Source organism: Brachionichthys hirsutus, chromosome 10 (genome assembly GCF_040956055.1).
Source record: "Brachionichthys hirsutus isolate HB-005 chromosome 10, CSIRO-AGI_Bhir_v1, whole genome shotgun sequence".
Classification (NCBI taxonomy): Eukaryota; Metazoa; Chordata; class Actinopteri; order Lophiiformes; family Brachionichthyidae; genus Brachionichthys; species Brachionichthys hirsutus.
Window position 1 is genome coordinate 11,953,552 of NC_090906.1, and position 21,220 is coordinate 11,974,771.

Genomic DNA, 21,220 nt, shown 5'->3' on the forward strand with positions numbered 1-21,220 from the left:
TCGAAATGTATAATTTCTTTATTTCTTTTAAAGCCTCACAAAATCAAATTATAGGAGCCACTCTCACTGTGGGCCGTCGATGCATAACTCCAAACTTTATTCCTGTTTTTAATTTTTTTTTTTTTACCGCAGATTTAAAATGTGTCTCAGTTAAAAGCTTCTCTTGCGCTGCAGAAATGAACTAAAAAATGGACCAAATGCTTCATAAAAAAAGTTCTATACTTTCTCCTCCTTTTGGACTCGATGCTCGCGTATGTCCGACTCAAAGATAAAGGAATTCAATCAATACCGTATCTGTTTCCCGACAGCTCCAGAACCCCCCCATATCTCTATTACTCACCTTTTATTTGACTGATATTTGCGCGCGGCGCAAATGTAGCGGAGCAGATTGTGCGCGTTAACTGATAGTGATCAGCGGGGATTAGAAGACTTTAATAAAGCAGCTTCTGATGGCTAATAAACGTGTTATAATACCTGCAGAATTATCACACGACCTCTTTAGACTCAGCGCGTAAAGCAGAGGCAGATATGAGAGTCCTTTTAATATCACTCCGGCGTTTAGAGGTTATTATTGCAATATCCTTTTTACGCATTAATATTCTGTCTATTTTTTTTTAACCCTATTCAATCTATATTATTTATCACATCGTGTAAAAGTCCTGAACTCATCTGATAATATAACTCGAATTTATGGATTAATCGTATAGTTTGTATCAATTAGATTATATTTTAATTTAACCTTCAAAGATGACTTCTTTTAATTTTTCTGTAACGGCTGTTTGGTGATTTTTATTACTGTGAATCCTGAGTGACTCTCAAATAAGGGAACTTTATTAGTGGGGGGGCTTTTTGCGCGTTCATAATTCAGATTTGGGTTTTTGTTGACTTTGGGCGCTCCTAAAACGAGCGGATAGAGTTTATGTTGGCCTCTGGGTTATTTTGGTGAATTTATAGCGGCACGATATTAAAACTATACATTTTTGAAAATCATTTATGAGTTTGTGACACGTACAGTAATTTAGGTGAGTTTGGCATCAACTCTCCGGTACTGCTGACCTTTACATCCTCTCGTTTCATCTTGTCTTAATTATGAGACTCAAATCAGTCCAACTTTATTGATGTAATTTATTAATTTATCTCCTGTGATGAGCCTAAAATGTTTTACCTTCTAGTTATCGACCTCAGGCGGGTTATTATCCAATGAATAGGCTATAACGTTTACTGAGTCTCACCATTCACAGCAAGTCACAACAGTATCAACGTGCGCGCGCTTTAAATTCTTTCCCTAGGCGCGCCCTCGTGGACGAGCGCTGACTTTTGGCGGGCATGCGCACTGCCTGTCTCTCGACTGTATATGCGCCCTGCTTTGCAGATGTTTCACGTGAGAAGGAAGCGCAATCCGATCTCACGGTGATTCAACTAAACCAAGGCACGCGAGCTGTTGCGTGTTTCCCATTATTAATGAGGTCACGTGAGTCCGTGAACGCGCCTGGACTCGGAGGGCAAAGTTCAACATGGATAAAGGAGGAAAGGATTCCTAACGTGCGTGGAGAACAGAGAGGAATGAGAAGCGAGAAGCCGCATGGGTTCTGGCGAGTAAGTGTGTGTGTGTGTGTGTGTGTGTGCGTGTGCGTGTGCGTGGAGAGGGAGAGTCTTTAACAGAAAACATCATTATAATATCAAATATATAAACAGCTGTTTTAGTAACCAGGCTTTGAAAGAGAAGCAGCAAATGTTGTTTTTAATTCATTAATCCTGGGCCATGCTTTTATTTTCTCAACTCAAGCCCCAACATGGAGCAGATAAATCGCCCTGATCCCAAATCCTGAACTCGGCTTCTGTAAAAAAGCAACAAATAAAATCCTGGATCCACCTCTTGATCCATTCCCACTCGCTTCTTCCTCGCTTCTTCTGTGTTTGATTAAAAAGCCTCCACTAGTTTATGCCCAACAGGCCGAAATGTTGAAAAGAGATCCATCTGGCAACGTTAATCCATCTGACCCCTCCCAGCGAGATGAAAATCAATCATGCGGGTTTGATGTGAGACTAAAAGACAGACTATTGATGGAGGTAAAAACGAGTCCACCCAGCCCAGCTCTGCACGACGGCTCCTTTGAGTTCGGATTCATGGCAAGTTCAGGAATCTCCACATTTCTCATGCTAACAATAAAAAAACGAGGTGAAGATTGACGACATGAAAACGAATGTTCCGCTGTGAGAACATTCATCCAAGAGTTCGACAGGCACAACTGTTCAAATGTTTTCCAAGGCAGAAGCTTTCATTGTATATCTGGAACCCCGCCCGGGCCGATGTACCCACATCATTAAAGCGAGCGCAGCTAAACCGAGGCCTTCTTTAGCCTCTGGCTGCACCTTCTGTCGGTAATGGATTCATTCTAACCCCGGCTGTGATCAATCAATAGCCCTTATTGGGACATGGAATCCACAGCCTCCACCTTTCTGTATCCAAACTCAAGCCCCCAGCAGTCAGGTGTGAAATACCTGCTTCACATCACAGCATTAATAAAGGTGTAAAAGCACCAGCTACTTAGTAAAACATCTCTTTTATCACTTCCGTGTCCGTGCGTTTGCCTTTGCAGCTCACAGCACGACTTCTACAGAACGCATTCCTGCTTCAGGATATTCGTATCTTCCATTAAAATTGTTAGACTGCTTTTGTAATAGCATCAAGCTATAGTTAACACGGCGGCTCCTAGTTGAGCAGAGCTTTAACCGTCAGACAGAACAAAGAAGAATCTGTACGGAGACCAGGAAGGGAATGTTTGAACAAAACCAACATTGCTAACCGTCACGTAAAAATGTCCCACGGACCTTCCGACAGGAAGCACGTGTCATCATCAGCCTCGGTTGATGCACACAAAGCACGGTGGTATTAACCTCACAGAAGTGCACGTTTCACTGCGGTAACACCCGACAAATAACGGGGTTGGATAAAATGCAGCACCGCAACAACAAAAAATAAAAACGCCATTGCACTTCTGTTCTAGTGGCTGACGAAGGTAATGTTACATATTGATTAGCCGAAGGCTAAACCGCAGCAAGTGTTGCTGCCAACATATTTCTAGGTTGTGGGTTGAGACGCAGCACCGTCTCTAATCCCAAAATGAGAGTTTCAGCATTGTCAAAATGACTGCGGTCCGGAGACACAGCCTTGGTGGTGGCGACATCATCTTCTCAGGAGCACCTCTAATTATAGTGATCCACACTGTTGTGTTCTGGTTGCTGTAGCATGCAGTTAATGGCCAAAGGCTCCTGATGGTGATCCGGCATTTAACCCTTTCAGCTGCAGCTTGTTGGAATCATCGGGTGTGATAAAATGTGATCAGACATATTTTACACACAGCTTTGGCAAATATGATCATCATCTCTAAAGCCGGTTTTGTGATGCGAGGTTTGGTCATCTTCCTTCATTCAACCAATCAGAGAGAGGCTCCGCCCATGCGGAGTTGGGGGTCTACTTGAGGTTTCTGCCTGTTAAAGGCAGTTCTCTCCTCTGCCTCCATTTGTGTGTTTGCTACACTTGTAAAGTGCCTTGAGATAACTTTCTGTTGTGATCTGGCGCTATAGAAATAAAATTTAATTTAATTTAATTAATATACAGAACCTTCTTTCCATGTGACTTTATCAGAAAAGACATAACAGCTCATTGTTGAGGAGACGTGAAATTTGGATTTTCCCAGATGCTACACCCTGCAGGGGAAGGGCATCATTCAGTAACAACCCCTCGCCAGGGTCAAAGGTCAAACCAACAGAGAGGCCTCAGAGGGGCTTTTAGCAGCAGCTTCGACTCACTACTCCTGGCTTAGTTTTTTATTAAAGTTTCTTCTCGTGGCTGATCGTCTCTTGAGGCGATCCAGTCGGGGGAAAACAGCAGCCCGGCGTGACTCATCCCTCCAACAGTAAATCAATTCAATCTGCTGCTTTCTGACTCTTTCCTCATTGTGCTTCAGCCTCCAGGGGCCACAGGCAGCGCAGTTCAATGGAGGACTGACCAGGAGAGGCTATGCAAGACCTCTGGAAGATCCTGGACTGGGAGCAGCAGAGTAATTAGATTACAATCCGTTGTAATCCCTTTGTGTGAAAATTAACGCTGCTGAAAAGTAGAAAACCAGACGACACTGAATCCATCCGATTCTGGATCCACAGCACAGGGTGCAGAGTTTGTGCCATTCACCAGTCCAGGTCAACATTAGGAAGAATCCATCGCAGACGGGAGCAAATCATGAATTAAAGTTTTATTCTGACAAAAGACTGCAAAGAAAACATCTCAGTAAGACCTTTCCTGATTGAAAGCATGAAAACAAAAAGGCTCGTCACATTGAAAGTAAAATATTGTCTATAAACTTGGCCATTTTGATGTCCCGTTTTGACAGCCCCCCACAGTCATGTGTGGTCAGTGTGATCTGGACCTGAGAGGACACACAAAGTAAAGAGCATCAGGGGGACGGTTCGTTACTATGGAAATCCCGCAGCAACACTTTCACACAACTCACAGACACCAGTTACATTTTATATTTCAGTTATCTTAATTATTAGAGTCTGACAGGTGTTTTGTTTTGAAAAACAGATTTTTCGCTGACGTTACTAAAAAATAAAAATAAAGCCGTGAACTAGAGAGCTTACTGAGGAGGAGGAAGAGGAGCCGACGACCTCCAAGAAAAGGGAGCTTCTTTGAACAGACAACACCAGGAGTCATATTTAAAATGCGGGTTTATCAACAGGTGACTCATGCACCAAGTCCTCCTGGGGAGGGTAGAAACCTGTGGCCCCCCCTTCTGCAGCCACTTTAATAAAGGGCGGATTAGAAGCCACGCCCTTCTGGAGCGGCCCGGTCCGCCACACAGTACCTCAGAGGTCCAGCCTGAAGCTGAGGGCTTTCAGGGACTGGGTCTGTCATATCATCCCCTACCATACATCTGTTGTGGGGGGGGGGGGGGGGGCTTCGTGGAGGGGAGGTGGACGTATTTGCAGAGCTTATCATAAGAAAAATGACGGGATTACGCGACGAAGCTACCGTGTTTTCCTGAGCAACGCTCTGAGTGTTTCTAAAGAACCAGCGAACCAGCGGGGGCTGTTTGAAGTCCGGCGTGATCCCGGATGATTGATCTCTCCGAGTCTGTGATTTGTCATCAAGCGACTGCAGCAGTGAGAAACAAACCCTGATTCCTGTGATACTGCGCGAACGAAGCGCCGCTAAGTCAGTATTCCGACGTGATTGGTGACGTCGTGCAGGAAGCGTTTACCTTATTGTAAACATTGAACCATTCTGGGTGGTGGTTCATCTTCTCCGCCTGCAGAGCCACTCGTGACATGAAGCCAAAGGCCTGGAGGCACAAAAGAAAGCAGCATTACAGCGATGCAGCTTCTCGGTGTGGAACAAGACACCGGACACAACCTTCAGGAGCAGAGCGGAAAACAAAGCGTCTCCAGAAGGATTCACGAAACAATCCAGTCAGGAAGGCGGGAATCGCCACGGCGGCCGATTCCTGCTGCGCTACTCGCTCACACTTCATCAATCATTCCAATGTTTTGTTACATCTGCTCCAAAATGCACTTTTTAAATCAATTATGTCTCAATAAACAAATTAAACGCGATTATCTATTTTACCACCAAGTTTTATTGGGATCTGATCCGGATTTTTCCCATTTAGTTATAATGGGGGGCTTTTTAAAATAATATTTTCTTGTAAAATATGCATTCAATTCACTCACCAAAAATCTTTTAAAGGTACGAAGAACAATCTAGAACCTTTTGATGACGATCCAGATCACCCTGTAAATCCAATTAGGAGGGAAAAGAGCTGCTTGGCGGAGGTCTGCGCTCTCTGGGTGTTTTTCTAGTTTCAGAATGTTTCTAAATCTATCCTGAAGATGGAGTCAATAAACTAATCAGTGAAAGGGAAGTGAAGGACACACCCGGGGTGGACAGTCCAGCCCCCAGCCCAACCAAACATTTGCTTTATTGAATCATTCAAATGCTTCCGGCTACGGAGGAATGGGAATTCTGCCACGCCGACACAACGCAGACGCTCACAGACACGCGCTTCATTTCAGTCCGGCATGTGGCTCCTCCAATCACAGCCATCCACAGAGGGATTATGGCTATTCTAATTATCTACAAAGAGGAGAGTGAAATAGTCGCCATGGAGAGGGGGGGGGGGAATAAAAATCAGGTAGACCTATTTGAGAGCAATTTCCCCCTGCAATCTCAATTAAGCCCGTAAATACTTCCTCCCTGCCTAATTAAATCGACTGAAACGCCTTTGTTTACGGGCCGGGCTGCGCCCCATCCACCACCTGATACCAAACAGAATTGCTCTCATGGAACAAATTGCGTCTCGCCTTCTCACTGCATTGTACCCCCCCCCCCCCCCCCCCGTCTCGTTTGGTGTCTGCGCAGCAGAATGTCCGAAACATGATCGGCAGCCTGATCAAATTGGTTATCAAGGAAAACCGTCTCCCGATCAATTTAAGTAATTGGCATATTCCTGCAACTTGACCCCACTGGCACCAATTTGGAGAGCGAGGTGGGCCTGCTTTCCCTCAGCCCTTATTGGCTGTAATGGAGACGGCTAAGCAGCCGTCATGTCAGGTGTTGCACAAACATGTCTCTCAGGGCTGAGCGCCGGCTAATGTGCAGCTGAGGAACACCGAGCGGCGGGTCAAAGGACCCCCCCTTAGGGGTTCCTGCACACTGTCCCGGTTCAGAAACCCACTTCCCAGCCCGACGGTGGATCGGATCTCTCTGGACGTCAGCTACGGATGCTAGCGGTGCTTGTCCTGATCAATGTTATATTATTATTATTATATATATACTGTTTGTGATTAGACTGAACAAACGGGGCACCGGGTTCAGAAACGCCGGTGCTTCCGGGCTTCTGGCCGTGGTCAGCATCACACCGTCCCTCCGCACATGAGGGACCCCATTAAATGTCTTCCAAATGGGTCACGGCACTACAGAGCAACAGAACCACGGGAACAGAGCCCAGCGCAGCGCACATCTGCCTTCACATCTGGACCAGACCGTCCCACAGATTCCCCAACTCGGCAGAAGGAACTTCTCGTCTGGAGACTCCGGACCAGAAGCCGCTCACTTAAATTCAATGTTAATAAAAAGGAGCTTTTCCCTCCTCTGAATAAATCCAAATTCCGACTAAGGGTGTCTCTTATTCGCGTTCTGAACCAGCCGGAATGACACTGAGACCGAGCGAACCGCAACCAAACAAAGCCAGGGGACACCCCCCCAGAGGTCAGAGGTCAAGGACTCCACCTCCTAAACGGCTTTGTTCACCCTGCTTGTATCGTACCGTGGAGTCGACCATGGCTCCGCCCAGCCCGGCGGGGTGTAGCCGTCAGGATAATTTGACGTGACATTTTGCAGGCCCCATCTCAAATAATCAGAAACACCGGCGGCGGCGGCGGCGGCCGAGCCCCCGCTCCCCACGCTCCCGCGCTTGAGGGGCCGATTGGGCGCTATTACGGCATGATTGTCACACAACGCTGGACGTCGGAACGGCGTTCTCGCTCTCATTGCGGCCGTCGGCTGGAAGGCGGGACTCGGTTTCAAACACATGTCTGTTATTTACAGATGGGCTTTCCACCGCCGTGCGGTCCGGCGGGGGCTTAGAGACGCCTGCTCCGTCCTGCCAGGACTAAGTGCATGCAGATTGTGCCTCGTACACACACGCACACGCACACACACACACACACACACACCTCCTCAGTGTACACATGGGCGTGCGCCCACATACACACGCATGATGATGCTCTCCTCCATTACCCACCGCCATGATGATTAGACTGCAACACCCCCCCCCCCCCCCCCCATCATCACCCATGTTAGCGTCAGCCCTCTGGAAACCTTCGCTTCTCCGCAGTCAAAGACAGGAATGCTGTAAGCCGCACAGCTGCGGCGGCGTTGATGATGATGATGATGATGATGATGATGATGATCGCACCTCGTGTCTCATTTCTTCTTCTTCTTTCCTAAGCAGCTCTTCTGGCCGGACGAGGCTCACGTGTAATTTAAAGCAGAGAACGTTGCGCCGCTGAGGTTCGTCCACACAGCGGAGCGCCGCTGGGCTTGTGACATCACAGTGGAGCGCCGCTGGGCTTGTGACATCACAGCGGAGCGCCGCTGGGCTTGTGACATCACAGCGGAGCGCCGCTGGGCTCGTGACATCACAGCGGAGCGCCGCTGGGCTCGTGACATCACAGCGGAGCGCCGCTGGGCTCGTGACATCACAGCGGAGCGCCGCTGGGCTCGTGACATCACAGCGGAGCGCCGCTGGGCTCGTGACATCACAGCGGAGCGCCGCTGGGCTTGTGACATCACAGTCTAACGAGAGGAGCTTCACTCTGATGCCCGACAACGGTCCAAACTCATTTAGTGACTAATACGTTCACGTCAGACGACATTCATGTAGGCGGCGTCAATAAAGGGCGAGCAGGAACCCTTACACCGCCAACGGGCTTGCCTGAACCTCTGAGCTGACCCGAGGCCCGGTGCCCTGACCCAGAATGCAGATGATCACAGGAGAGACTCCTGACAGCAATCCGACATTTTTCAAACCCCCACAATGCATCTGTTTCGAGCTCCCATCACCGAACAGCTGAACCCGTGGACCATTCTAGCTTGGGCGGAGCGCACACACGGGGTCGCCTCTGCTACACAAACAGCATCTCACGGCTTCTGTCGAATGAATGCTTCCTCTTCATCACAGAAATGTAAAGCAGATGTTTACCTGTAAACACGCAGGACAGCATCCCGGCCGCGTAAACAATATCACAGACTGCAACTTGGAAATAAGCACAATCATTTAGAGCATTAAAGACACGCAGATTATCCCACGTATAATTGCAGAGGCTGAACAAAGCGACTCCAGCGGGAGGATTTCAGCTCTCAAGCCTGATTAAATATTAGCAGGCTTGATGGGGACAACGAGCTGCAGCTATAACGCACTTCATCCACCAGGGGCAGACACATGACGGTGCTGGGCACAGCAGCGCTGACGCTCTCCATGTACTGCAATTAAATAAAAATAAAGCAAAGCCAGCTGTCTTCTTCTTCTTCAGTTCATTTGCAGCTGTTATTGGTCCCAAAGCAGCCTCAACACAATTGTAGACACGTCTCTACTGACCCCTAGAGGCCACAGGGGGAAATGCCTCCACTCGCTGGAGTGCAATTTGTTCCCCCCCCCCCATTATAAACTCTTAGAGATCTGATTTCCCGGAGCCCATGAATGCAGATAATTGGTGAATGGATATCAGCCAGCATGTCGCTCCTCATCTCTGTGGCCTTTTGGTAGAAACCCTTAAAGAACAATCGTAAAAAAAAAAAAAAGGAGCTGAAGAGTTCGTAAAAATGCATCTGAGGATTGGCTGCAGAGTCTGGCAGCATGCAAAAATGCAACAACATGAGATCATTCCTCAGGAAAAAAGAAAAAAATTAATAAGGGCAGGCAACAAAAGATAGAGAAAGATGGAGAGAGCTGGGGAAAGGCGGGTGGCAATGAGCAGGAAGAAGAAAGCAAAGCAGCGACCAGCAAGGACGACGAGGCCGTTAGCGGTTTGTGAAGCAGATGAAACGTTTTAACCCATTTTGGTTGTTTGTTGAAGAAATCATTCTGATCGAAGCCCCAATTGCTGCAACTGGCTGCCCTGCTGCGTCTCAGAGTAATGCAGGCTGACGTGTCGCGGTAAGAGGAGAGGCTTTAGAGCCGGGAGGAGCAGATGGGGGGGGTGGGGGGAGGGGTCAGCGCCGCCACCTGACTTCAAACACGGGGGAAGTGTAAAAACAGACTATCCTAGAGGCTAAAGCAACTCAGGGTTGGATTAGAGGAAGTCCGCTAAGTGGCCCTGAGACGTTGCAGTTCGTGCAGGTTGAGGGGGAAGACGCAAACGGCCCGACCAGAACGGCACCGGAGAATAGAGCTCCGTGTTTCCTTTACCGCCCAGGAGGAGGACATGAACTGCAATGTGAGAACACACCGCCGTTAATAACGGCTGCATGTTCGTCACAAACTCAGAGAGCTGAGGCGAACCCCCCCCCCCCCCCCCATTCGTCCACAAAGCAATAATACACTGCAGGAATCTCTGGAAATGTTGGTCTTTTTTCTTTTTGCAACATAAACCGCCGAAAAATAGGACGCCACAAAGTCAGTTTATTTTCAGATGTCATGCAGCCTCGCAGCGCAAGCATGACAGGAAACAGGAAACAGGAAACAGTAAATCAGATACACCTGACCGTAACCTGACTACACCTAACATTTAGCCAACCCGGTCAAAGCCTCCAACTAAGAAAAAAAAAAGGAAGGCGAAAGGTGCCTTCGCTCTGCAGAAATGTTCCCCAACACGAGTAAGACACAGCGACACACACCTGATTGAAGGTTTTAAAGTGCAGCTCTTTGAAGATAGCGTTGCGGCCGTCCACTTCCATCCAGCCTGTGGGCCTGAGCGCCATCACCAGCTGATCCCGTTCTGCAGGGGAGAGCCAGTGGGAGTCCAAGGACTGGAGGAACACAACAAACTCAGAATGCGTCAAAGCCATTATGTCGGACAAATAAGTAAGGAATTAGCTTCAAACACCCAAGAGAAAGCTCATTTTAGAGCTCAAATTGCCAACATAAATATGCTTTAATTATTGTGTGCAATGCTTCTAATCTCCAGGAAGGTCAGGAACTAAATGCATTTGTTGTTCATATTACACAATCTCTATATATATCAGTGGAAATATTAGCATTTCCATTGAACTGATTGGGAGGTCTTTGCAAGTGCTATTCGTGCTGCGTCCACAAGGGGGAAACCCTGCGCCGATAATCAGAACTAAAGCCGACCAAACGACCGATTTGATTTTCATGTGGTTTTAAACTATTTATTATTATTAATATAATTAATAAATTATTCATTATTTATTAATTATTCAATGTACATTCTCAACACTTATATTTTTTTTATTACAACGAAATTCATAACGTTGACTCTGGCTTATTTATACAAAATAATCGATCTTTTTCGAGAAGACTCAATCCAGCAATAATATTGCACACATCAGAATTAATTAACGTTCCAAAACGCGCACAGACCTGAAATTCTTTAGACGTAAAAGATTAACACTTAAATGGTTTATGTCCATCAAATCAAAACTTTTACTCCGACCGGAATTTGATTTATGACGCGCCACAAAAATGTCTTCATGCGGCGTGGAAATCCAGGTAAACATTAAATTCAGTGTTTTTCTAATGGAGTTCTGTTATTACGTCACAGGACGCCCCTCGCTTTGATCAGAAGCCAAGTGCTAATGCTAACCAGCACTGGGCGCTAACTAGCATTAGCAGTAGCTGCAGGACTCACCATTTTACACGAGCGGAGTGTGGAGCGCGATAACAGCCGCAGACCGCCGCGGTGGAGCCGCGAGTTGCCCGTCCTCAGGCTACAAATGAACACCGACATGAGCTGCGACCGGCCCGCTGGGCCTCGGCTGGGGTCCGGTTGGTCCGACTCCGGTGACCGGTCTGCCTGCCCCCGGCCACTCTCAAAGCTTCACGTAGCTGTTCAGTTCACTGCCTGATCACAAATACAGTCGACATGGGAGCCCGCAACACAGAAGGCATGGTTTTAGCTTTAAACTGACAATATTTAGTTCATTTAGTTTGGAAGAGCATTAAAAAGAAATAATTCTGACTTTGACAACATAAATGCATACATCCTGACTGAATTTAATATAAAATGACTAGGTGTTTACGTTACTGTAATAACAGGAATTAACTCTAATTCAAACTTAAACAAATTTACACTAAATGCCACTGCAGTTTTTACTTTGATATTTACATCAGTGAAGTTTTTCATCACTTTAGCATTATAGCTGGAAGGGAACACTGCATGAAAACAATAGAGTAGAACAACCCTGCAATAATATTAGCGCCTCATATTATTTATCATCAAGCATGACAAGTCTACACAAATAAGGAACGGCTTATTTTAATGAGAAACTAACACAATTATCAAATAACAATTTACACCCATTGACTTGGAATCTGAGTTTTCAGTCCTGATGTTCATGCTCCTGTCCTGGAATGAGCCAGCGGATGCTGTCTGTCCGCAGGATAGCGTACAGAGTGAAGCCAGTGATGAAGAGGATGGAGAAGACCAGCAGCCAGTCGATGCTCTTCACCGGGACACTGGGGAGGGGGCCCTGACGGTCGGCTTCCAACACCTCTCTGTCCGAAGCGGCGTCAAACCCTGAAACAGAAGAGAGAGCGGGCTTAATGTGTGACGATGGCATGTTTGACTGGACCGGCGGACTTCAGACGGTTTCACGGGGACTGGTCGTGTTTAGGAGAGAGTACACACAGTACTGTTCATCTAAAAATTAAGTACTTTGTTTGTATATAGAGAATACGTTTTCCTTCCCTATGAAAGTACAAGCAGCAGGGTGACATCAGTCCAGTGCCCCCGGACCAAGAACTGAGTGACAAGAAGAGTTTCGTTTCTGCCAAAACGACAAATACTTCATCAAGTGTGGCGAGTGAGAGAGAGAGAGAGAGAGAGAGAGAAATCTCTTTGACCCCCAGATCACCTCCTCTCTTCTCGCACCTGTCTGGTTGGCGATGAAGGAGGCCAGTGTCTCCAGCGTTCTGTCGGTGTGGTTGAAGCGAGCCATGGGTTTGGCTCCCTGGAACAGAAGGATGTTTGGCACCGCCACGGTCCCAAACCTGGTGGAGAGGCTGGTGGAAGACGGAGACGGACGAGACGTGAGGGTTTTAAATGTTCACCAGGGCCTGCCGGGCTCACTTTCAGTGTATTATAGCAGGTGGGTCGCTCACACAGCCGCCCCATGCGGCGCCACCAGAAACACGGGCGTTACCTGCTGTGCTCTGAGGCGTCTAGTGCCAGGAAGTGCATGCTGGGAAAGACTCTGGGCAGGGCGTTGAAGTGAGGCGCCAGGCTGGCTGAGAACTGGCACCAGGCCGTGTAGAAGAGAACCATGGAGCACTCCGTGCCGTTAGCGTTCAGGAAGTCCATCAGGTCCTGACAGAAAGAAGAACAAGAACTGACGACGCCATCTTCTCCTCTCGCAGGAGACGGGACATCCAGGTGGTTTCATAGCGTAGGCAGAAAGAAAAAAGTCCGGCACAGCTCGCCTCTACGCTCACTTTAATAGCAGCAACGCGTATCCAAACCAGCACGTACCAAAGCACACGAGAACGGCAACGTGTGAAACGAGTCCGAGAGCAGCATCCGGACATTAGACACCTGCACCACAAGGTGAATGTACCTGTGAGGCGTTCAGGACCTGCACGGTGAAATTGTCCATTCCTGTGATGTTCCTCTTGTCACAGTTCACCTTAAACGTCTTCGTCTCCGTGGCGTTCTGCTCCTCGGCTGCGGCGATGTCAGCACGTACCAGGTCCAGAGTGACCTGGAGGTAAACAGTCAAAGCGAGGTCAAGCTCTGCACGGCCGCCGTCGCCACCCACAGCTGAGATCTAAACAACCAGGCATCAAATGGGAACCCTGGAGTAGGGCGAGAACAATCCGGTAAATGAATCATTTCAGGTGTGTTGTTAAAGGCATTTTTTTCCCCCTTAACTTGAAAAAGATCTTCAGTCCAGGGATCTCACATTTACCCTCCTCTTCTCTTTTCGTAATGCATAGCTCCTATTCCTGCGATACATCGAGGTAGTCACCTGCTGTGACGATTCAGAGTTCTTCTCCTCCAGTGATTCTTCTACAGGGGCCAGAAGAGGTGAACCACACCCCGGACTGTTCTCATCACAAGGTGGAGAGAAGCCCGCCTGGAAGTCTTTCACATTTTTAGGGAAGAGGGACTCGAGTCCAGATAGATCAACGGGCGCTTCAGTCCGCATCACGGCATCTGCAATCTCGGCTGTCATAAACTGCCTCTTTGGCAGAGAATCCAGGTCCTCCGACTCCACAAACTTTGGGCTGTTCTCCTCCTCCTCTGACAGCGTGACCCCCAGTGGCTCATCGTTCCCTGAAAATAAAGCCATTCTTGATTATGGTCAGTTATTATCCTTCTGATATGGGTCCAGATCCATATAATGAACTCTTCAACTACTTCAAACCATTTTTATTTCATTCATTAAGTTTTACAATCAGGCTTAAAAAAAAAAAAAAGTTAATTACGCATTATATATTTCCAGGTTGCCAGTTGATCTTGCATCCTTGCTAACAAAAAAAGAGCAGAAGCCCTGCAATAAAATGTATCATCATGCCGATTGTCATCTATCGAGTTTTTGTTGAAACCTTTTTCAGAGAGATGCTATATAAAAATGTGCTGATACGGTCCTGCCAGATGAAAGTAAAATCAATCAAATACGGGTTGCAATTTCATTACGCTTGTAATGAAAATAAAGACCTATTTTGCTATTATCCTCATCTAATTGGTCCTCCTCACTCTATGTTTTAATATATTAAACTTCCCGGTACTCACCGTGACTGCATGAACAGCTATCCGACTATCAATCTGTGTTTATAATGTCGAGTGCAGCGCGATTGATTATCCTCATGTAAAACACAGAGTGCCGTGTCTAAACCGAAATTCATAAAACGTGAACACAAAATTAAAAGGACTCGCAAAATCCCTGACAATAAATAAATTTAATGTTGGTTACCGACAACGTATTTCCTTAACATTAAACTTAGATGAATTTACTAGCTCTGCTTAAAACTGACTTACCTTGTGCCGACACAGAGGAAGGATTCCAAACATCAGAGAGATACCAAAGACAAAATAAAACATACGAGATGTGAAGTTTGCTCCAAATCACCGTCATGTTCTCTGAATTTAGCCTCGTACTAATATTAATGTTTATTATGACATGCCGCGACGTGAGGTAATCATTTTCAGTCGAAGTTACGGCGACACCGGCGGAAGAAGATAAATGTTACACCACAGAATTTACTTCCGTAAATCCAAACCGGCTTCCGGAAAACGAGTTTAATAATTCTACTATTGCAAAGCCATGACCTGCCCTACCCTTTCTCTAATTGGCTGTACCGAATGATGACAAGTTCTGACAACACGTACTAGCCAATGAGAGGCACAGTAGGATGGGTCATGTCTTCGCCATAGTAGGATCCGAAATTACTTGGACCAAGCGGATTGGAGATTTGTCACATCATAACTTTCTTTTTTGTTCGTTTGTTTGTCTATTTCGAATATGTCAATATAACAATTATGCAAAACACAGAAAGACATTCAGAATGAATAGCAGAATAAATTTGGCAAAAAGAAACAAATATAAAATTAATCCTTTGTAAAGGACTTAATGCACATCATCTTTCTGCAAGAAACAAGAGATTTCTTTTTATTTTTTTTATGGCATTAATTGTTCCTGAGGTGTTTTTTCAAATTTCTTTGGCCGTTTATAGCCTCCCAGAAATTATAAAAATAGTCATTGGATTGCGTGATTGTTAAATTGTATTTATTTCACAATATTATTACCAGAAATAACATGAAATGATGTTGAGGAGTTGAAACGTTTGCTTTTGAAAGCGTTCCAAGACACAAGCTCAACTTTCGGCTTTATTACACAACTTCGAAACATTCCACAACAATCATGCAGGAATAAAATGAGAATAATACAAAGCTTTACAGGCGTCTCCAATCACACTTTAGAAATAACTGAGCTTCATGTCTTCTCAAAATGTGAGGTAATACTTTTCAGTCATCTACAGACAACAGAAGATTTGTTAGATGAATGATGGAGGTGGCGATCGAGACAAACTCAATTAACGACAATGAAAACTGAATGTCAACAATTGATTCCTTCCTCCTGTCAGCTATTTAACTTGGGAATATTCGTTAAAATGATCATGTCAATAAATTAACTGGGTCACTGAGCCCGTTCCATATTGTTCGCCCTCAATAATCATCCCTTATTCCCTCATGTCTTCCACTGAACATCCAAATCCAAAATGTCAGGTGTTTCAGTAAAAGTAAAAAAATAATAATAATGGTTTTACCCTGTCCATACACGGAAGAAGAAGAAATTATTTAACATAAGATCTCAAAGCTAAATAGTGAAATAGATGAACACAGAATGGTAATCTGAGGTTTGGACAAGGCTTTCCAGTGTTCCAGGAGGATGCGACAGAGAATTAAAGCAGCTAAATTGAATTTACCTGCTGTATCATTTACACCCGTGACATGTGAAAAAGTGTGTTCTTATCCAGCGAGCTGCAGCCAATCAGGCTCCACCTCACCGTGATGGATGACGAGCAAACAACATTCCTCATGTCAGCAGACCTGAACACAACATCATCAGTTAAACAGAAAACGTGGCTACAAAAGGGTGACATGAAAAAAGAAAACAGATTTACTTTCAAAGTTTTATTCCACTTATGCACTTTTTATGTTTTGCTCGTGCGTGTGTCTCTGCTGGCTGTGAAACGAATTGCCCCTCACGGGGATAATAAAGTTTTTTCTGATTCTGATTCTGAAAGTAGAAAAACATGGCAGCACTACGTTTGTGTGATGAATGTAGAGCAATGTACAATGAATGTAAAAAAAAAAAAAGACTTTCATCGCTAATCCAAACAATCATTCTATTTTTGTGTTACAGTGGTCTCGAGTGTTGCTTCGGCTTTTTACAGTAACCTTCGTGCTAAGCTTATTTTGCGACGTGTTAAGAGTATTTTTTAAATCAAAGAGCATAAATGCCTGCAGTGAAATATATAATCAGGATCTTTGGCAAAGGAGAGGGGAGAAGATGTTTGTGGGACGTTTCAGTGTGCATCAACCAAACCGGGGGGGGGGCATAGGACTTTGTACACAAGTATAAAAATATGATGATAATGAAAAGTGATGCCACCAAAGTTTTCCCAGTACACACACGCAACAGATTATTGCACTGAATTTAACTTTCAAAAATTTGTCATGAGCAATTCAGGAATTTCAAATAACAAAGAGTTAAACATGATCAGTGACAGGAAGTCCAATTGTGGGTTCAGATCCTATTTGACTCTCAGGGGTCCTTTATGTGCAATTCTCGTAGAATCCTCCACTTCTAGATGAAGCCTGGACTAAATTCTAAATCAGTATTTCACACAACCACCTAACAAGTCTGTTTAAAGTGTTTTACAGCACTGTGGTGACGTTCAAACATAAATATTGATTAAAATGAGCGTTAAAAAAAGGTTAAAGAGCGGAGGTTAAAACAGCAAACGTGATTCTTAGAGACTCACTTTGGGACGAACGCAAACAAATGAACGTTGGTGAAGGATGTGGTCCGGGCCCCTCCGTCATCCACATATGGAAGGTAACAGATGGGGGGGAGGTTTTGGAAGCACCTGCACTTGTATTCTGTAGAAACAGCGCCACCTGTCTGCAGACTGATATTCAAACCATGAGAAAAGCTAATTAAATGGGTTAAAAAAAAAAATCTTATTATCTTTGAGCAAAAATAAGATGTTTGGTAACCACATTAAACAGTTTATTTACAACTGCATCATAAATTGTCGTATCAATTCTCTTTTGCAGTAATTCCTACAGACGCACGGCGCTGATGTTCTCGGGACGCAGAGATTTTAGAAATGTATTTTCTAAAGCGTGCATCGGTTTTGTTCGGTATGGATCCCGTTCCATGACAAATAATGTGACAAGTAAAAAGATGTGCAACAAATATTGGTGAAAGTCTTTCCCTAGAAAGTGACGAGTCGGTGTCAGGGGGTGTAAATATTTGTTTGTGTGTGGCGCGTGCGTGTGTGTGTCTGTCACAAAAGTACAAAGTTTAAATCACATTATGCTGTAGAAACTGGGCTTCAAAGGTTTGGGCATATTTATACTGTACAAATGCAAAGTGCAGCATCTACCCCCTTTTTTGACCCCCTTCTGAAGTGAAGCATCTTCTCTTCAGCACGATCACGTGTTGTTGTTGTTGTTTTACTGCTCTATTTATCTTATTTGGGTTTTTCTTCTTGATTTGAAGGCGACACAGTCAAACAGAAACCAGCTCAGTTTGGTAGTCAGTCTGATGGTAAATAATTTCCTAAAAACAAGGATGATCGGGGCCGAACGACACTATTTCGGGTATTACAAACAAACAGAGAGCAATAGAAACCAAAAACATTGGCTTGGTTAGCGGCGTTAGCTTTGATAGCCTCTACATGTGAAGAACGTGCGGGCGTTTAGAGACTAGCGCTTGGAAACACTTGGGCTAACTGCTTTTATGTTTTTAGGTGGGGGTGTAATCTACTTGTGGATTTATGAAGTGCCACTAAGCGAGGCTGTTGACCGCCCCCCCCCGCCCCCAACAGTTCCGCGGAATCTTCAGAAAAGGAAAAGCTCTATTCAAAAATGCAATGCCTCCTGTTTTTTTTTTTAAGTGACACATTAAAGCTACTACATAGAGTTTTTCTTTTTGAATATTGACTTTGCAAAGACGATGTCGTCCCCCGCTTTCTCTCATTTCTTGCTTTTTTGGGTGTGTTTGAAAAAAAGAAAAGAAACCGGTAGCAGAAATCCACCTTTAGCTAATCTGAAATTTCAAAATGTCAACACAAACATAGAAGCACATTTTTCTCTTGAATAATATTTCCCTCCCGTTGTGGCTGTCAGTCTTCTCACAATCGTCTCCTGTTTGACGTAATAAAACATTTCAAAATGAACGTTTTGATTCAACACTGTTAAAATGCTACATAAAGCACAAAATGAACTACGACTATAGTTAGTAAAAAGAAGATCCCTTTACTCAATGGACATCTGGTACTGTGTTTTTTTTCCGAGATAAACAGACACGGCAGTCTGAACTGAAAGCGTAAAAAAAACGTCCTGGTTTCCAGCGGTAGCAATGAGAACAGTCTTCTATCCAGCGGCAGGCACACCGAAGACACGACACGGTTAGTGCTAGAAAACCTCCTCCTGTAAGCTCCCAGCAGACTGGGAAGGATCACAATCGCCCCAGCGTTTGGCAGGAAACCTGTACATGTGTGTCTTATTGAACTGACGGCGGGTTGGGAGAAACAGAGCGGAACCTTCACTCGTTAGCCGTCTTCTCCTTGCAGGAAGGTTCGCAGAGGATTTCCTTGTGTGGCAGCGGATAAGGGAAAGCGGCGCCGCTGCAGGTGCTACCAAAAGCCAGTTTGTTGAGGCGAGAGAGGCCCTTGATGCTGCCAGGGGGCCGCCCGGGACTGACTTTGTACCCCGCCGCTCTGGTCGTGCCCAGCGGCCTCCCCGGGCTCGTCTTGAACCCAGCAGCTCTGGTGGTGCCAAGGGGTCGCCCGGTGCTGGTTCTGTATCCGGCTAGTTTGGTGGTTCCCAAAGGCCGGCCACGTCTGCCCGTCTTCCCTGCGGTCTTAGTTTTCTTCTTGCCATCATCTGCAGTTTGATCGGCGCTTTTAATGCTGGGTAGTTTTCCAGGGGAGCGGTGGTCCTCTCCGAGCACTTCCTGTCTCTGGCAACCCATGGCCTTGTGGCTCGGGGCGGGTAAGGTCATGGGAGCCAGCGTCATCTGGAGGGATGGAGGAGGAGGGTAAAACTTGCTGGACTGGGAGGTGCACAGTTGAAAATGGGTGGCCGGGTGGTGGCCGTCCTCTGCCAGACACGACGGCCTGCTGTTCATGCAGAAGTCGGCGCTGGTCACCTGGCGCATCATCTTGTGCTGGGGGTCAGAGCACGTTACAAGCGTGTTACTGTCAACATGCAAAGGGGAAGGCACCGTCTAGTCTAGCCTAAGACAAAACCAAGGGTAGACTAAAGCCAGGTCTAAGACAAAACCCAGGGTAGACTAAAGCCAGGTCTAAGACAAAACCAAGGGTAGACTAAAGCCAGGTCTAAGACAAAACCAAGGGTAGACTAAAGCCTAGCCAAAGACAAAACCAAGGGTAGATTAAAGCCTAGCCTAAGACAAAACCAAGGGCTAGACTAAAGCCAGGTCTAAGACAAAACCAAGGGTAGACTAAAGCCTAGCCAAAGACAAAACCAAGGGTAGATTAAAGCCTAGCCTAAGACAAAACCAAGGGCTAGACTAAAGCCAGGTCTAAGACAAAACCAAGGGTAGACTAAAGCCAGGTCTAAGACAAAACCAAGGGTAGACTAAAGCCTAGCCTAAGACATTACTATGACATCATGATTATCCCTGAGGACTTGAAGACGGACGGAGACAAAACCGTGAGAATAAGGTAGTCAAAACCTTATTCTGACGGTGCTTTTACGCAAGACACCGAACCCACCGGAGCCGAACCCTTCTTCTCTATTACACAACAAACCTCGTGGTTATCAATCATTTATACACTGTTAATAACGGCTAGTTCATTCCGGGGGGGGGGGGGGGGGGGGGGGTGAGAGGCTTGACCCCGCCGCAGAGGACAGAAAGACCAACAGCTGATGATGGGACACGTCCTCCTTTGGGAGAGGGACTAGGGGGGGGGGGGGGGGGGGGGGCCGTAGTAAACATTCATTCACAAAAAAAAACACGCACATCCACTCCCGCACCTTTTGCGTCCAGACGACCGATCTAATCTCCGCGGCGGGCTAAATATAGCCTCGGTTCGGCCCGAATAACGGCGTTCCACGGAAAGCCTTTCAAAATGTCCCGGAAGGGAGTCAACGTGAACCGGTAGTCGGCGTGACGGCCGCCGCGCAAGCCCCTTTACTGGGTCGGAACCGTGTTCGCTCCAAAGGTTACTGTACCTCGATTGTTCGCAGATCTCGGAGCAGAAAGGGTTAAGGACACACACAAAAAAAAACCCCGATCCTTCAGAGTCGATCCATTCCCCCCCCCCCAGAACGGTCCCGATCGCGGGTTAACCTTTACGGTGCCAGATGGGCCCGCTCGGCGCGGTTCGGCTGCTCGCCTGGATGGGCTTTATCTCCCAGCTCCAGGGGTTTGGATCAGAAACGCAGCCATTTTCCATTAAAAATTAATAAAGACAGGAGAACAGGCTGCGCATGCGCAGAACAACCGCGCAGGCGAGGTGGTGTTATTCCTCCCCCTGCCCCGCCCCTTCCTGATCCAGTTTAAGGTCCAAAACGCTGGTTCCGCTTTAAAACCCAGAATTCTTTGTTTGCATCCCAGTGAGGGGGGGGGGGAACCAATCTGGAAGGCCAGAGTTCTAGTCCGGAATCGGAGCAACGCTAAAAGCAACAGAACCAGACGTAGCGATGAATAATCCAGAGACGGCTTTGTGAATTATTAAAAAGCTCAGCATCAAGCAGAACCTCGGAAAGCCAGCAG

The 21,220-nt window shown here is 46.2% G+C and overlaps 3 protein-coding genes across 3 annotated transcripts; all 3 read right to left on the reverse strand.

The window, feature by feature from the left end:
- Positions 1-4,241: 4,241 nt before the first annotated feature.
- On the reverse strand, positions 4,242-11,523 carry LOC137900569 (pterin-4-alpha-carbinolamine dehydratase 2-like). The gene is made up of 4 exons (XM_068744676.1): positions 11,374-11,523; positions 10,400-10,531; positions 5,265-5,345; positions 4,242-4,430 (listed from the first exon to the last, which is right to left on the reverse strand). The coding sequence occupies exons 1-4, from the start codon at positions 11,470-11,472 to the stop codon at positions 4,335-4,337; spliced, it is 408 nt and encodes a 135-aa protein (XP_068600777.1). The 5' UTR covers positions 11,473-11,523; the 3' UTR covers positions 4,242-4,334.
- Positions 11,524-11,984: 461 nt separating this feature from the next.
- On the reverse strand, positions 11,985-14,900 carry txndc15 (thioredoxin domain containing 15). The gene is made up of 6 exons (XM_068744869.1): positions 14,722-14,900; positions 13,709-14,016; positions 13,298-13,441; positions 12,887-13,050; positions 12,616-12,746; positions 11,985-12,261 (listed from the first exon to the last, which is right to left on the reverse strand). The coding sequence occupies exons 1-6, from the start codon at positions 14,816-14,818 to the stop codon at positions 12,065-12,067; spliced, it is 1,041 nt and encodes a 346-aa protein (XP_068600970.1). The 5' UTR covers positions 14,819-14,900; the 3' UTR covers positions 11,985-12,064.
- A 4,121-nt stretch (positions 14,901-19,021) lies between these two features.
- c10h5orf24 (chromosome 10 C5orf24 homolog) lies at positions 19,022-20,900 on the reverse strand. The gene is given in 3 exon segments (XM_068744675.1): positions 19,022-19,639; positions 20,672-20,834; positions 20,836-20,900. Coding segments are annotated over 3 exon segments (846 nt in total).
- Between the last annotated feature and the right edge of the window lie 320 nt (positions 20,901-21,220).

What these genes read in the sequence shown, in the direction of transcription:
- LOC137900569 (XM_068744676.1), bottom strand. Translation starts at nt 11,472, where the DNA reads ATGTCGGTGTTCATTTGTAGCCTGAGGACGGGCAACTCGCGGCTCCAC. An exon ending in CACTCCGCTCGTGTAAAATG is followed by an intron (nt 10,532 to 11,373) that starts GTGAGTCCTGCA and finishes GTGTTCCTCCAG; the next exon opens with TCCTTGGACTCCCACTGGCT. An exon ending in GGTTCAATGTTTACAATAAG is followed by an intron (nt 4,431 to 5,264) that starts GTAAACGCTTCC and finishes GTGTCCTCTCAG; the next exon opens with GTCCAGATCACACTGACCAC.
- txndc15 (XM_068744869.1), bottom strand. Translation starts at nt 14,818, where the DNA reads ATGACGGTGATTTGGAGCAAACTTCACATCTCGTATGTTTTATTTTGT. An exon ending in ACTCTGAATCGTCACAGCAG is followed by an intron (nt 13,442 to 13,708) that starts GTGACTACCTCG and finishes GTTTACCTCCAG; the next exon opens with GTCACTCTGGACCTGGTACG. An exon ending in GACGCCTCAGAGCACAGCAG is followed by an intron (nt 12,747 to 12,886) that starts GTAACGCCCGTG and finishes GTCTTCCACCAG; the next exon opens with CCTCTCCACCAGGTTTGGGA.